This window comes from Carassius carassius, chromosome 20, assembly GCF_963082965.1.
Source record: "Carassius carassius chromosome 20, fCarCar2.1, whole genome shotgun sequence".
NCBI classification, from domain to species: domain Eukaryota; kingdom Metazoa; phylum Chordata; class Actinopteri; order Cypriniformes; family Cyprinidae; genus Carassius; species Carassius carassius.
In genome coordinates, this window is record NC_081774.1 from 6,748,541 (window position 1) to 6,762,208 (window position 13,668).

The following is a 13,668-nucleotide window of genomic DNA, read 5'->3' on the forward strand; positions in this document are numbered from 1 at the left end:
ATTTTAATAGCAATTAATGATTATGAACATAAAAGCATTACAATATATATATATATATATTATTATTATTATTATTACTATATACTATCGATGAAACCACAAAGCTGACGCGGGAGGTATGTATAACTGCAATATAAAGTAATTTTGAGTATTATTGCTATTAGTATTATTTTCTAAAATTAGGTAGATGTAATATAAAAGTACACATGGCAATGTTTTTGCAACAGCTCCAAGTCTCACGCGCAGTGTAGGTTATACGTCAATGTCCGAATCCGTTCACTTATTTATTTATTCACTCCTTCCTGATATAGTGAACTCAACTGCCATACACTATATAGGGATTAGTGAATGAGTGAATTCCCTTCCCTTGAGTTGTGATGTCAGACTTTTTTTTTTTTACTTTTCCTGTGGTGTTGAGCAACTACAATTAATTTTAATCCTATAATTTTATATTATAATTTATTTAAAGTGAATAAATTGTAATGAAAAATTTATAAAATAGCTAAAGTAAATCGTAAGTGGAAGTGCATCTGTCAATTCTGGCATGAGCATACATCAGCAATTATACATGTTTAGGGGAATAGGGCATTATTAATATACCATGTAAGGTGGTATGTGCTAGAAATGGGAACTATCAGTGAGTCTGCTCTGTACCCCTTGTCCCCCCTTGGGTTTATTAGCAGGTGGTCACCCTAGTACTAATATGTACTTTTAAGATACTTGTATGCATCCTTTAGGGGTAAATAAGGTGTAAAGGTGTACCTTTTAACTTGCATACCTTGTACATTTTTACTTGAGAATGTAGCTATCATGCATGAGAACAACTTTTTTTTTTTTTTTTTTTTTTTTTTTTTTTTTTTTTACAGTTTTGGGAATTGGGAAAACAAAAACATTGATGACTCAGCCACACAGAGTTTTGTCCAATCAAATGCTCTCTAGCATGAGAACGCCCCTCCCCCAAATCCAAACAACCACTGGCTATAGAGAAACAAATGTCACCCACACAACCAGACTGTCAAGAATGTATTTAATAACCCCAACACTGTTTCATTGGCTTTATATAAAGTATTCAAAAATAATAATCATTGGTGAATCTTGTTGTGACTTCTTGTGATCTGGAATATCATAATCTCAAATGAGGAGTTTAATATTTACATGTAAACATTGCAAAATAGAAAAAAATATAATTAAGCAAAGGGAAACTAGCTTACAATTCAGTTCTCAACTGGTAGGCTAGGACTCAAAACATGCATTTGGCTGAGTAATGGACAGAAGGCAAACACTAAAACCACAAAATAAATAGTTTATAAAAATTTGAAAGCGGTGATAAAATTGTTGTTGGCATCCAAAAAGGTGTTTTTGTCCAATGTCACAACATGCCCCTGATTACATTAAATACACTTTATGATACTGTATTAGGTCACCAATGCATAAAATGGGCGATGAAGCAAAGACCGGTTGAGAACCATTGCTCCAAGCCATCCTGAAGATCTATAATTTTCCCTCATATTTGGGGTTCACCACAGTTGTCACAGCACTCTTGTAGATGGGGTTTTCAGCCTAATCAGAACAGCAGGTATTATTATCCCAATATTTTTTTTCATAGCACGTACAGCGCTAAAAATGTATTTATTTGCAATATTAAAAAATAAATACTAATAAAGAGATGCATACTGTGTCCCATTTGGCATTCATCTTCTCTTTCTCGAACTTGGTGAACTCTCTGCGGTCATGAATAATCATGAGCAGCTTCCAGATGAGCAGAAGTGCTAAACCAATCAGAACGATTCCTGTGACCACACCCGCCACAATGGGAATGATATCAGGGCCAGAGGGACACTCTGTGAAAACAGGCACAAAGCATTATGGGAAACAATCTAAAACTTGTAAACTAGTTATCAGTAACTATAAATTAAGAAAGATGACATGAAACAAGTTGCAATTGTCTTTTCTCCACTATTGTGATGTATATTCAAGTGAAACTTGGTTTTAAGGTCCGTTCACACCAAGGACGATAACGATAACGATAACGATAAAGATAACGATAAAGATATAGTTCTATAAATCGTTCTTAATATTAAAGAATAGCGGAGTCCACACCACAGCTATAACGATAAAGGCACAGAGAAACAATATTTTTGGAATCATTTTCCAAACAATTTTTTCCAGCTGATGGAAAACATTGATGGCCAATCAAAATCCATCCTGCTTTAACAAGCTCAAGAATTTAAAGTGCTTAGAATAAACAGACAATATCATTCGCTGGTGTGGATGCTAATACCGTTATCTTTGTAGTTATCGTTCTTGGTGTGAACAGGGGACTTTAAATAGTCAAATCAAACAGGTTTACTTTAAAACTTCAGAGTCAAGTGCTTAAGCAGACACTCATTATTGTATATAAATCTGCAAAAAATGTCATACTGGTATGTGGTAAAATTTTCTGTCATTTTTACCCTTTATGTCAGCCACAAAGACATCGAAGCTGTCATCGTTTTTGGTACTGTAGGTGAAGAAGAACCAGCAGTCGTCAACGTCGCGCTCTTTGCATTTATTGATGGGCTGGCCATTCGGCTGAGGAAGTTCCTCCTTAGTCTTCACTAATGTAATATTGAAGGATCTACAGTCTTCCTCACATGTTTCTTTCTTGCTACCCGTGCGAAATTGTCTGCACTCAACACAGTCCCTTTGAGGCAAAACAGAGAGGAATAGAGCAGAAAGCTGAGATTAAATCATTTCATGATTGCACTGTTTATTCAGATACAAAACTGACTACAAGTCAGTGGTTCAACCTACTGGGTTAGCTTTGTTAGTCAAACCTCATTATTGTTCAGCCAATAACTCACTTGTGTTGATTGCAAATTCTGGAGCAGTTTGGGCAGATTTCACAGGTTGGACCTTCAAATTTTTGGTCGGTACATTTACACACGCCGCACTCGCAGATTCCCCGACCGTTACAGATCAGCTTGTTACTGGCCAGACAGGTTGAGGTGTTCAAAGAGCAGTCGCAAGCACTTCCAGTGTAGTTAGCTTCACAGATACACTTTTTGCACTCACATCGACCATGACCTGTGGGGGAAAGGATGCCTCAGTTACAAGTATTTTTGTCATGTTTTCCAGAACAAATATATAATGTCAGAATTCATTCTCAACAATAAAATACAGCAAAAGACAGAAGCGCAAATTCTTAATGGGTTGTACCTCCGCAGAGCTTGTTGTTGGAGCGGTCACAGTTGAAGTTGTCACACTCGCAGAACTTTCCACTGTATCTCTCCTCTGGGTTTTCTCTTTTCTTGCACTCACACGTTCCACAGACACATTCTCCATTGTTGCTGCAGATGTCCAATTTGTTATCCATGCGGCATTTCGCGTCCAGATCGTCAGTTGGGACCTCGTCTTGGCTGCACTCACATAATCTGCCTAATCGGCCTTCATTACACCTGATATTTGAGAAAATGTTGAATCAGGATAATTGTCATATTATCTGAATTTTCATATGAGATTGAAAGCTTCTCAAACCTGCATATTCCACACTCCAGAGTTCCATTACCGTCGCTACACTCCGGACTGTTTTGGATTCCTTCTTTACGACACTCACATTCGCAGATGAAGTTGAGGATGATCTCCACCTTCTCGCTGAAGCCCAGCGGGTTGATCTTTATAGTCTCTGATTTACCTTTAGATGGACAGCCCTTAGCCGTGATTTCTATGTCAAACATCACCTATGAAGCACATCACAAATTCTAAGGCCTTGTGCACACTACAAATAAGAAGCTTTTTGTATTTAGAGATTCACTGAAGAGTTGTGTGCTGTAAAAACATTAGGAAGTTTTACAAAGTTTTAAAACACTATAGTAAAACTTAATTGTATATCAACACATGATTGGGCATTGCATTTTGTTTTCTAAATTATCTCATTTCCAGTGTTGGTGGTAACGCATTACAAGCTACGTGAGCTACGTAATCAGATTACTTTTTTCAAGTAACTAGTAAAGTAACGCATTATTATTTAATTTACGAGAAAATATCTGAGTTACTTTTTCAAAAATGTAATGCCAGTTACTTTATTTTCCCATTTATTGACTGAAGAGTCTCCTGTCCCCATATTGGGAGAAATCGGAAGTACAGAGGTGTTGTGTGCACTGTGTGAACAAGATGTATGGTAATTCAAGACTAAATGTGAATGTGCATTTATTCATCCCACTCACAAAAAAACTGATTTAGTATTCATCAAAATGAATTAAAACAGTGAAATGCAAACTCAGAATATGGTGCAAACCTAATTAAATGTTAAATAAGACAAATGTATTGAATCCCATTTTATTAACCAGTGTCTTTACTGCTGTCCTTTGACGATCCAGTTCAACCATATAAGCAAAAATGACTATAAATAAATTAACAATTGTGCTTCAATGTTTTTTTGTTGCTGAAGTGTTCACCTGTACAGACGTGAATTTACTTTTCCTTCAGCCTGAGGGTTATTCATTACACTTTTTGGTGTGTAATGTGCATTTAAATTTGCTATAAATAGAACTTACTATATTAAAAACAATCAAGCCCTGCTCATATTTAAAAAGTAACGTGAAAGTAACGCAAAAGTAACATAACGCATTAATTTCCATAAAAAGTAACAAAGTAACGTAATTCGTTATTTGTTTAGGGAGTAACTTTCCCCAACACTGCTTATTTCATTATTTTGATGTCACATGCACTGCCAACCCTGATGAGTAATCAGAACTCTGTTAGATGTCATACAATTTTATGTATGACACTAACATGCCATCTGATCATTTTTGAAACATTCTCAACTTATTTTTATGGAGAATTTCTGGCAATCACAGGTGCCAGATTTGTACTGCACTGAAGAAGTGAAACATTCAGATTGCTTTGTGCTGATTTGCACAGAACTGAAAATAAAAATAACTAGTTCTAACTAGATTTAATTAAAAAAAATTTCCCAACAGCTCACCATCCTCTTCCAGTCTTTCCTTTCACAATTTCATTGGGTGTTGCTCAGTGCTGCTTCAGTCTAAACTGGTATATCTCTTAGAAGTATGCAAACTAGAATGTCATTGGTGAATGGGCATTAGCTGGAATTTTGGTATCATATGAGAACTTGTGCACTAAGCGTAAGCCACAGCTAGCAAAAGAGAGATACTCTATGCACGGACAAGTGCAGATGTTCAGAACTGTACTCTCTCACCTCGTCCCCAATGGAGATGTCAGAGCACTTTCTCCCATTTTCACCTTTCCCGCTCACTCCATTCTTGCAGTGGGAGATGTAGGAGATGGACACATTTTCGGGGAGCCTACTGTTCTCCAGAATGACCTCTGAGGATAAAGACTGATTGACACAATTAAACACAGAGAGTACATTAGTGCTTCACAAATATTAATTCAAATACTACTTTTAAAGGGATAGTTCACTCACATTCTGCAACCAATTACTCACCCTCATGTCATTTTAAACCTGTATGATTTTTTTATCTGTGGGATACAAAAGGAGATATTTTGAAATTCGATACTTCAAAATATCTTCTTCTGTGTTTCATAGACGAAAAAGAAATCCAAAAAGGTTTGGAATGGCATGAGGGTGAGTGAGTGATGAAGGTATTTTCATTTTTAGGTGTGATCTGTGGACTTTGAACTTATAATTTTACTGATTGCAGAACTGTTGATCTGATTGAGCAATAAGTGTCTTGCCTTTTTCTGATCATTCAAATGAGTAGTACATATTTAATATTATAAACAAACATTATGCATGGGAATTGGTGTAAAGTAGAATCCTTTGCAAATAAGTAAAGAGTTAGAGTGGTTTTAGCTTCACTTCCTTTCAACCCTAAAAGGAACTACAGCTCACCAGAGCCAACCATTATTGACATATACATTATATAAATAACATGAACTCACATTATATGCATCAATGATGAGCTGGATGACATTGGAAGAGTTAGTAGACAGTGTCCCCACTGCTGATTTAGGGATTAGAGCAGACAGCTCCTATTGCACACACACACAAACACACACACACACACACACACACACACACACACACACACACACACACACACACACACACACACACACAAAAGCATTATAGTAATCAATACAGACTACAATCAGAGTTAAACCTGATGCTTATATTATGAGATGATGAATATGATATTGTTGCAATGCTGAGAAGGTATAACAAACATATTGATAAAGATCTCTGAATACACACCTGATAAAGATCTTTGAATTGCTGTGTCACAGCAAAGATGGTCTGAATGTTGTTGTCACTCAGTGTGTCTACCAACTGAGAGATGGAGGGGTAGTCCTGTAAAAAACAACTAAAATCAAAGACACACTCTGACATTTCTAGTGGTCTCTCTGACTGTCTGAATATCTATCTATCTATCTATCTATCTATCTATCTATCTATCTATCTATCTATCTATCTATCTATCTATCTATCTATCTATCTATCTATCTATCTATCTATCTATCTATCTATCTATCTATCTATCTATCTATCTATCTATCTATCTATCTATCTATCTATCAAATACATACTTACAAAGTAATTGCTCATAGTGTACATATTATTCTCCAGATGGCATTTCCCATCATTTGGTCGAACAATGCCACCCAGTTTTCCATCTCCAGCAAAATGGAATCCAGCATCCGTGGAGAACACAAGGAGGCGAGTAACATTCCTCCAGCCGATCACTTCCTGAAATACAATCCAAACACAGCAGTTTCTGATTTTACAAAGGCTCAGTCACATACTTACTACACACTTAGTGTTTTAAAATGAAATCAGAACCCTTGAGTGACAGTCAGAAGCAGTAAATGAAGATAATGATGACGTATACATTATAAGAAAATCTGAGTTCAGCTTCTGGATTTCTAAATTTGGAGCATTTTCCATTAGAAAAACTATTTTATTAGAACAAAAAGAAAGTTGTTGTAGACGGAGCCATTCGCAGGGCAAGTACAACACTGCATGTGCAAACATTTATTGAAAACTTTGCCCAGTTCTCTGGGATTTAGGGAATGTTCAGCTCTACTCACCGTGCAGACAGCAGCTTGCATGATTGCATCAAATCCTGCCTCGGGAAAGTCCAGGTTTCCAGAGGTTTGCTGCTTGCTGACCTCTTGGGTGAACAATGCACCATCGTCAGTCAAATTCAGGACATTTTTGTAGCTGAAGGGTGGTGAGCAGTGTCTTGGAAAACATGGGTTCTTCAGAAACTTCGGTGTCATCAGAATGTAAGGCATAACCAGTTTCTCCAAGAATGAACCAAAACCTTTAAACAAGAGTTGGCAGATCATTTAAACAGCTTTAAGAGTGTAAGCAGCTGTGAATGTAAGCATGTGTTCTCCTAACCTATCCTCAGGTCTTTTGTGATGTGCTGCATCTCCCTGGCAAGTTCGGTTCCCAGGTTTTTGACATTTTTAAGATTTATGTCCATGGAGTCGCTGAGGTCCATCAGGAAGTACAGATCGATGGGATAATCTTCTGCCCTCTTGAACTTGAGAGTAAACCTCTGTGATTCACCTGTAAGGAGAATAAATATGCCATGAATGCTATGACCAGTTTGCTAAACTTATTTTTTAAGTGATCAGACTTCTATTACTATGTTAACTAATAAAGGAATAGTTTACTTAATAGTAAAAAACATTGACTCACCCACATATCATATGCAGATCTTTATGACTTTTTTCTTGCTTATGCATTTTGTACATTTTTATCCTGGTTACATAATGAAAGGGAATGAGGACTGTCAAGGGGCTGTCAAACTCTAAAATCAAAACAACAAAAAAAGCAACATATCGCAAAAGTCATCTATTTGACTTGTGCAATACATTACAAATCTTTAGTCGTAGAATAGCTTTGTTTGACAAACAGGAATTTGAGTCATTCAGTCACTGATAATCTTCCCGGTCAGTCAGTGGGTGAACTCAAGAACCGAATCCATTAGTGAACGAGACTTTCAGACCAGCTCGGTGAACTAAATCAGCTGATTCATTGAAATAAAAATAAAAAAGATACGTTTATTAGTAAGACTCTTGTTGATTATCCTGTGAATGTCAATGAGAGCGCATATCAAGGTTTTAAGTAAATAAATATCGGCCGATTTCTTTTACGAATCTAATGTATAGATTTAGAAGATTTGGAATATTTCCAACATTTATAGTACTTTTATGGTAATTACTTGTACTTTTTTTTTTTTCCCACTTCACAAGCATCCTCAGTCATCATTCACTTTCATTATATTGAAAAGAGTAGCAAATATGTTCTTCTGAAATCCTTCTGGGGTTCATGAAGGAAATAATACACACAATTTTGGAAAAACATATGGGTGAGTAAATGATGAAATGACATTTTAGATGAACTTGTCCTGATTTATATCACACAACACATTCAGACACATCCAGTGATGTTTTTGTTGTTCACAGATGGGGTCCAGTACCTGATCGTAGGTTCAGGGTGAGTTTCTGTGGCTGGATCTGGGTGATCTCATCAGGCCTCAGATTCTGTCCTCCATCAACTTTACGGTTTGTGACGGGTTTGTTTTTGTCAATGGTGACCGTTCCTCGAGGGTTTTCTATGCCGAGTGGAGTGCACCCAACCTTTTCCAGAGAGTCTCTGTCATCACACCGTGAAGGTTTGAAACCCTGTTAAGATGCAAGCAGAGACTTACTAAGTACACATTCTGGTAAGACTCAGAACATCTTCCAGAATCAAGAGAAGACCATCAAGCTTGGTAGACAATGTAACTTACAGGATCTTTGCACCATGCACACAGTGGCCCGACCTGAATACACTCTCCACATGTTTTGGCATTTGCAGAAATACATATATTGCTGTCTGAACACAAAACACATAAGACAACAACTTTAGAAGACAAGATCTAAAATAGTACAATGTTAAGTCATATTCAAATAGTCATCATTTCCCATGCAGTGACTAAAACATCGTGAAAAGAAACCCCAACAAGTAGATCTTTTGCAGATTAACTTAAGAAGGTATTTTTAAAGTTATTTCTTTGTGTATTCATGGCAAAGCAGTGCACTTAATCATACAATAAACTCATAAACCTAAACATTAAAAGAATGCCCCTAAGGCACTAATAAGTAGCCATGTTGCTGGCTACAAATGACTTGCATTACCTGTTTTTGATCTGACATAAGAGACAAATCCTAGTAGAGCTGATATTAATAGCACCTTCATATCCATCTAAATGCAAAAGAATTACACAGAAATGCATCAGGGAGAGAGAGAGAGAGAGAGAGAGAGCAATCACTTATGTACAAATACAAAGTCCTTGTCTGATACTCACATAAATTGTACTGTGAAAGATTTTTTTTAAATGTGCATTAATAATCTTGACTCTTTTAGTTTGATAAGTAAACTCTTTGCACCAAAATGTAGGTTGCCGTTAAAAAAGGACAGGCAAACAGGAGTGTCTCTGACTCAGAACAATGAAAGAGACAGTTAATCATTGACTTTGATAACAAATAAGTTATTGAGAAGGAAACAGCAGCACCAAGAAACAGACTCTATTTAAATAAAAAGACAAAAACTATTATTTTACTATCTCACTAGCTGCATGGTAATATATATAATACACACACACACACACACGCACACAAACATTAGCATAAATGATTGATCACTGAATTATAGATTTGCTTGAACAGTTTCGATCTGATATATATCTGATATATATATATATACACAGACACAATATTTACTTGCAGAATATATGACTAGTGAAGTGTAGTGTAGACCATTTTAAAATAAGTGAAAATAAAGAAAAGTGGGGGAAAAAAAGCTTAGTTACTCACCTTAACACATGCTCCTAAGGCTGTATAGAAGTTTATGAAGTTTATATAGTTTATGAAGTTAATGTTTATATGCTCAACTTTTCCAGATGTCTTGAGTTACAATTCAGGTTACAGTGCACCTTAACAGCCCTGTAGGCATATGAAGAATGTACAGAAGATACAGCAGCAGCAGTCTCACACCTCACACAGGAAACACAAACTGAAGGTTTGGGAGGTTTGGGTGGGACATGTCAGAGTGAGGCTCCTCCCCCAGAACAGATTCACATTAGAAAATAAGAAGAAAAAAAAGATTTGACTCTCATCAGACATAAAAATGTAACAAATATTTCAATAATAATAATTTAATATAAAATATTTATCAATATTAAAATATTTTGAATAATAGTTTTTGAATAATATGCCATAATGCATGACAACAATGAACAAAATAAAATCTAATAATCTAATAATACAATGCAAAGAAGCATATTCAGGATTTTTTTTTTTTTTTAATGAAAATGAAAGTAGATATATATACAGGCGGATCAAACGATTCAATTGCATGAGGTGTATATCCCAGAATTACAACCCGAATTCCGGAAAAGTTGGGACGTTTTTTAAATTTTAATAAAATGAAAACTAAAAGACTTTCAAATCACATGAGCCAATATTTTATTCACAATAGAACATAGATAACATAGCAAATGTTTAAACTGAGAAAGTTTACAATTTTATGCACAAAATGAGCTCATTTCAATTTTGATTTCTGCTACAGGTCTCAAAATAGTTGGGACGGGGCATGTTTACCATGGTGTAGCATCTCCTTTTCTTTTCAAAACAGTTTGAAGACGTCTGGGCATTCAGGCTATGAGTTGCTGGAGTTTTGCTGTTGGAATTTGGTCCCATTCTTGCCTTATATAGATTTCCAGCTGCTGAAGAGTTCGTGGTCGTCTTTGATGTATTTTTCGTTTAATGATGCGCCAAATGTTCTCTATAGGTGAAAGATCTGGACTGCAGGCAGGCCAGGTTAGCACCCGGACTCTTCTACGACGAAGCCATGCTGTTGTTATAGCTGCAGTATGTGGTTTTGCATTGTCCTGCTGAAATAAACAAGGCCTTCCCTGAAATAGACGTTGTTTGGAGGGAAGCATATGTTGCTCTAAAACCTTTACATACCTTTCAGCATTCACAGAGCCTTCCAAAACATGCAAGCTGCCCATACCGTATGCACTTATGCACCCCCATACCATCAGAGATGCTGGCTTTTGAACTGAACGCTGATAACATGCTGGAAGGTCTCCCTCCTCTTTAGCCCGGAGGACACGGCGTCCGTGATTTCCAACAAGAATGTCAAATTTGGACTCGTCTGACCATAAAACACTATTCCACTTTGAAATAGTCCATTTTAAATGAGCCTTGGCCCACAGGACACGACGGCGCTTCTGGACCATGTTCACATATGGCTTCCTTTTTGCATGATAGAGCTTTAGTTGGCATCTGCTGATGGCACGGCGGATTGTGTTTACCGACATTGGTTTCTGAAAGTATTCCTGGGCCCATTTAGTAATGTCATTGACACAATCATGCCGATGAGTGATGCAGTGTCGTCTGAGAGCCCGAAGACCACGGGCATCCAATAAAGGTCTCCGGCCTTGTCCCTTACGCACAGAGATTTCTCCAGTTTCTCTGAATCTTTTGATGATGTTATGCACTGTAGATGATGAGATTTGCAAAGCCTTTGCAATTTGACGTTGAGGAACATTGTTTTTAAAGTTTTCCACAATTTTTTTACGCAGTCTTTCACAGATTGGAGAGCCTCTGCCCATCTTTACTTCTGAGAGACTCTGCTTCTCTAAGACAAAGCTTTTATAGCTAATCATGTTACAGACCTGATATCAATTAACTTAATTAATCACTAGATGTTCTCCCAGCTGAATCTTTTCAAAACTGCTTGCTTTTTTAGCCATTTGTTGCCCCCGTGCCAACTTTTTTGAGACCTGTAGCAGGCATTAAATTTTAAATGAGCTAATTAAGTGGATAAAAGTGTAAAATTTCTCAGTTTAAACATTTGCTACGTTATCTATGTTCTATTGTGAATAAAATATTGGCTCATGTGATTTGAAATTCCTTTAGTTTTCATTTTATTAAAATTTAAAAAACGTCCCAACTTTTCCGGAATTCGGGTTGTATGTGTAGAAATGACAGACAGACATCTAATTTATCAATATATTGTATAAAAATAATTGCCATTATAATAGGTTTAACATGGGTTGAGGAGGAAATAAGACTTAAGCATCAGTAATAAAAATAATATTATCTAGCCAGAAATCACCCATAGAAAAATGAATTAAATATTTATGATCTTGTATAATAATCAAATGACAGTAGTGGCAACTGGATTCTGTTATAAAGGGATTTCTGGAAATGAAGCTGTCGAGGAGCTAGCAAAGAAAGCTTTAAAAAAGGATTGAAGTGAAAACATGCTTAGTTTCATTCATTTGCGACGCTCACAAACTATCAGCCATTACAACTGAAAGGTGATGGATGTAATGTTAATATTGTAGAACCTGCAGGATACAATACTTGATAAATAAAAGATAAATAGATGCTCAAAACCAGTTTATTTGTAAAATTTTAGTGCACTGGTAATATAATTTTATAGTTACAAAGAAATTGCTCATAGTTCATTAAATGTTCTAACCTTTGTATCCCAATAAAGCTGAAAACAGATTTAGGGTTAGGGTTAGACATTTTCTTTAATGCGAAAAATCATTAGTATATTAAGTAACAATAATTTTCCATGAAGATATTTTGTGAATTTCATACTGTAATTATATCGAACCTTTTTGATTAGTAATATGCACTGCTAAGAGCTTCAATTGGATTTTCTTAATATTTGTTTTCTTTTTTTTTTGCACCATCAGATTCCAGATTATAAAATAGTTGTATCTCAGCCAAATATATCCTGATATCCAAATCCATACATCAATTGAAAGCTTATTCATTCGGCTTTCAGAGGATGTATACATCTAAAAAAAAACGTTTAAAAAAATTGACTTTTAAGTCAAGGTGCAAGGCAAATACAGGTGCTTCTCAATAAATTAGAATGTCGAGGGAAAGTTCATCTATTTCAGTAATTCAACTCAAATTATGAAACTCATGTATTAAATAAATTCAATGCACATAGACTGAAGTAGTCTAATTCTTTGGTTATTTTAATTGTGATGATTTTCATGGAATTACATTTGGTTCAATAAAAATGAACGAAACTTTATAAAACTGAACGTAACTTTTTCAGAAACTATCAAAAATATGCCATTACAAAAGAAGAAAAAGACAATGAAAATGAAAAAAATCAACTCAGTCGCACAAATTTAACAGGCTCTTCAAATATGCTTCATTCTTTGTTAATGTTTTTCAAAGATTCGTTTTCACTAATCGTGGATTCTGAATGCATTGCCACAGATTTCGCTTACGCTTCACAGTTTTTCGTTTGGTGTTTTGACACAATCTTGTCGTGGGGGCGGGCTTAACAGTGATCTACTCTGATTGGATAGTCAGCTTTTGATGGACAGGTGCTCTCTGCAGTGGCGCCCCCAGAAAATTTTAACAGGGGTGGCCAGATGAGGCCACAGTAAATCTTGGGGTGGCACACCAAAATAAAGAGAAAATAATTAAGGGTTCCAATATTGACCAAAAAATGGTATCCCTGGTATTTCTGGGATTTTATCGATAACGATAAATAGACAATAATGTCACTTTAATTGTGCTGATATCTTATTTCTAGTTGTGCTGACAGATGACTCCTCAATTTTTTATTTTTACCTTTACGCCATTTTTTCTAGAAGTGTGCAC

The 13,668-nt window shown here is 35.9% G+C and overlaps 1 protein-coding gene across 3 annotated transcripts in view; it reads right to left on the bottom strand.

Annotated features, from left to right (window-relative positions):
* Positions 1-719: 719 nt before the first annotated feature.
* Positions 720-13,668, bottom strand: part of itgb1b.1 (integrin, beta 1b.1) — a 33,971-nt gene continuing 21,022 nt past the window's right edge. Inside the window, exons 2-17 of one of the 3 annotated variants that reach the window (XM_059501419.1) lie at positions 9,157-9,223; positions 8,769-8,854; positions 8,457-8,661; positions 7,370-7,540; positions 7,268-7,289; positions 7,054-7,225; positions 6,557-6,712; positions 6,221-6,316; positions 5,908-5,997; positions 5,201-5,341; positions 3,517-3,719; positions 3,199-3,437; positions 2,844-3,066; positions 2,454-2,683; positions 1,675-1,841; positions 720-1,560 (exon numbers count right to left, since the gene is read on the bottom strand). In XM_059501419.1, coding sequence (XP_059357402.1) covers positions 1,492-1,560; positions 1,675-1,841; positions 2,454-2,683; positions 2,844-3,066; positions 3,199-3,437; positions 3,517-3,719; positions 5,201-5,341; positions 5,908-5,997; positions 6,221-6,316; positions 6,557-6,712; positions 7,054-7,225; positions 7,268-7,289; positions 7,370-7,540; positions 8,457-8,661; positions 8,769-8,854; positions 9,157-9,223 — 2,337 coding nt within the window. In that variant the 3' untranslated portion in view covers positions 720-1,491. Of the gene's footprint in view, positions 1,561-1,674; positions 1,842-2,453; positions 2,684-2,843; positions 3,067-3,198; positions 3,438-3,516; positions 3,720-5,200; positions 5,342-5,907; positions 5,998-6,220; positions 6,317-6,556; positions 6,713-7,053; positions 7,290-7,369; positions 7,541-8,456; positions 8,662-8,768; positions 8,855-9,156; positions 9,224-13,668 lie in introns of all 3 variants that reach the window. The other 2 variants (XM_059501417.1, XM_059501418.1) reach the window with 2 other exon arrangements.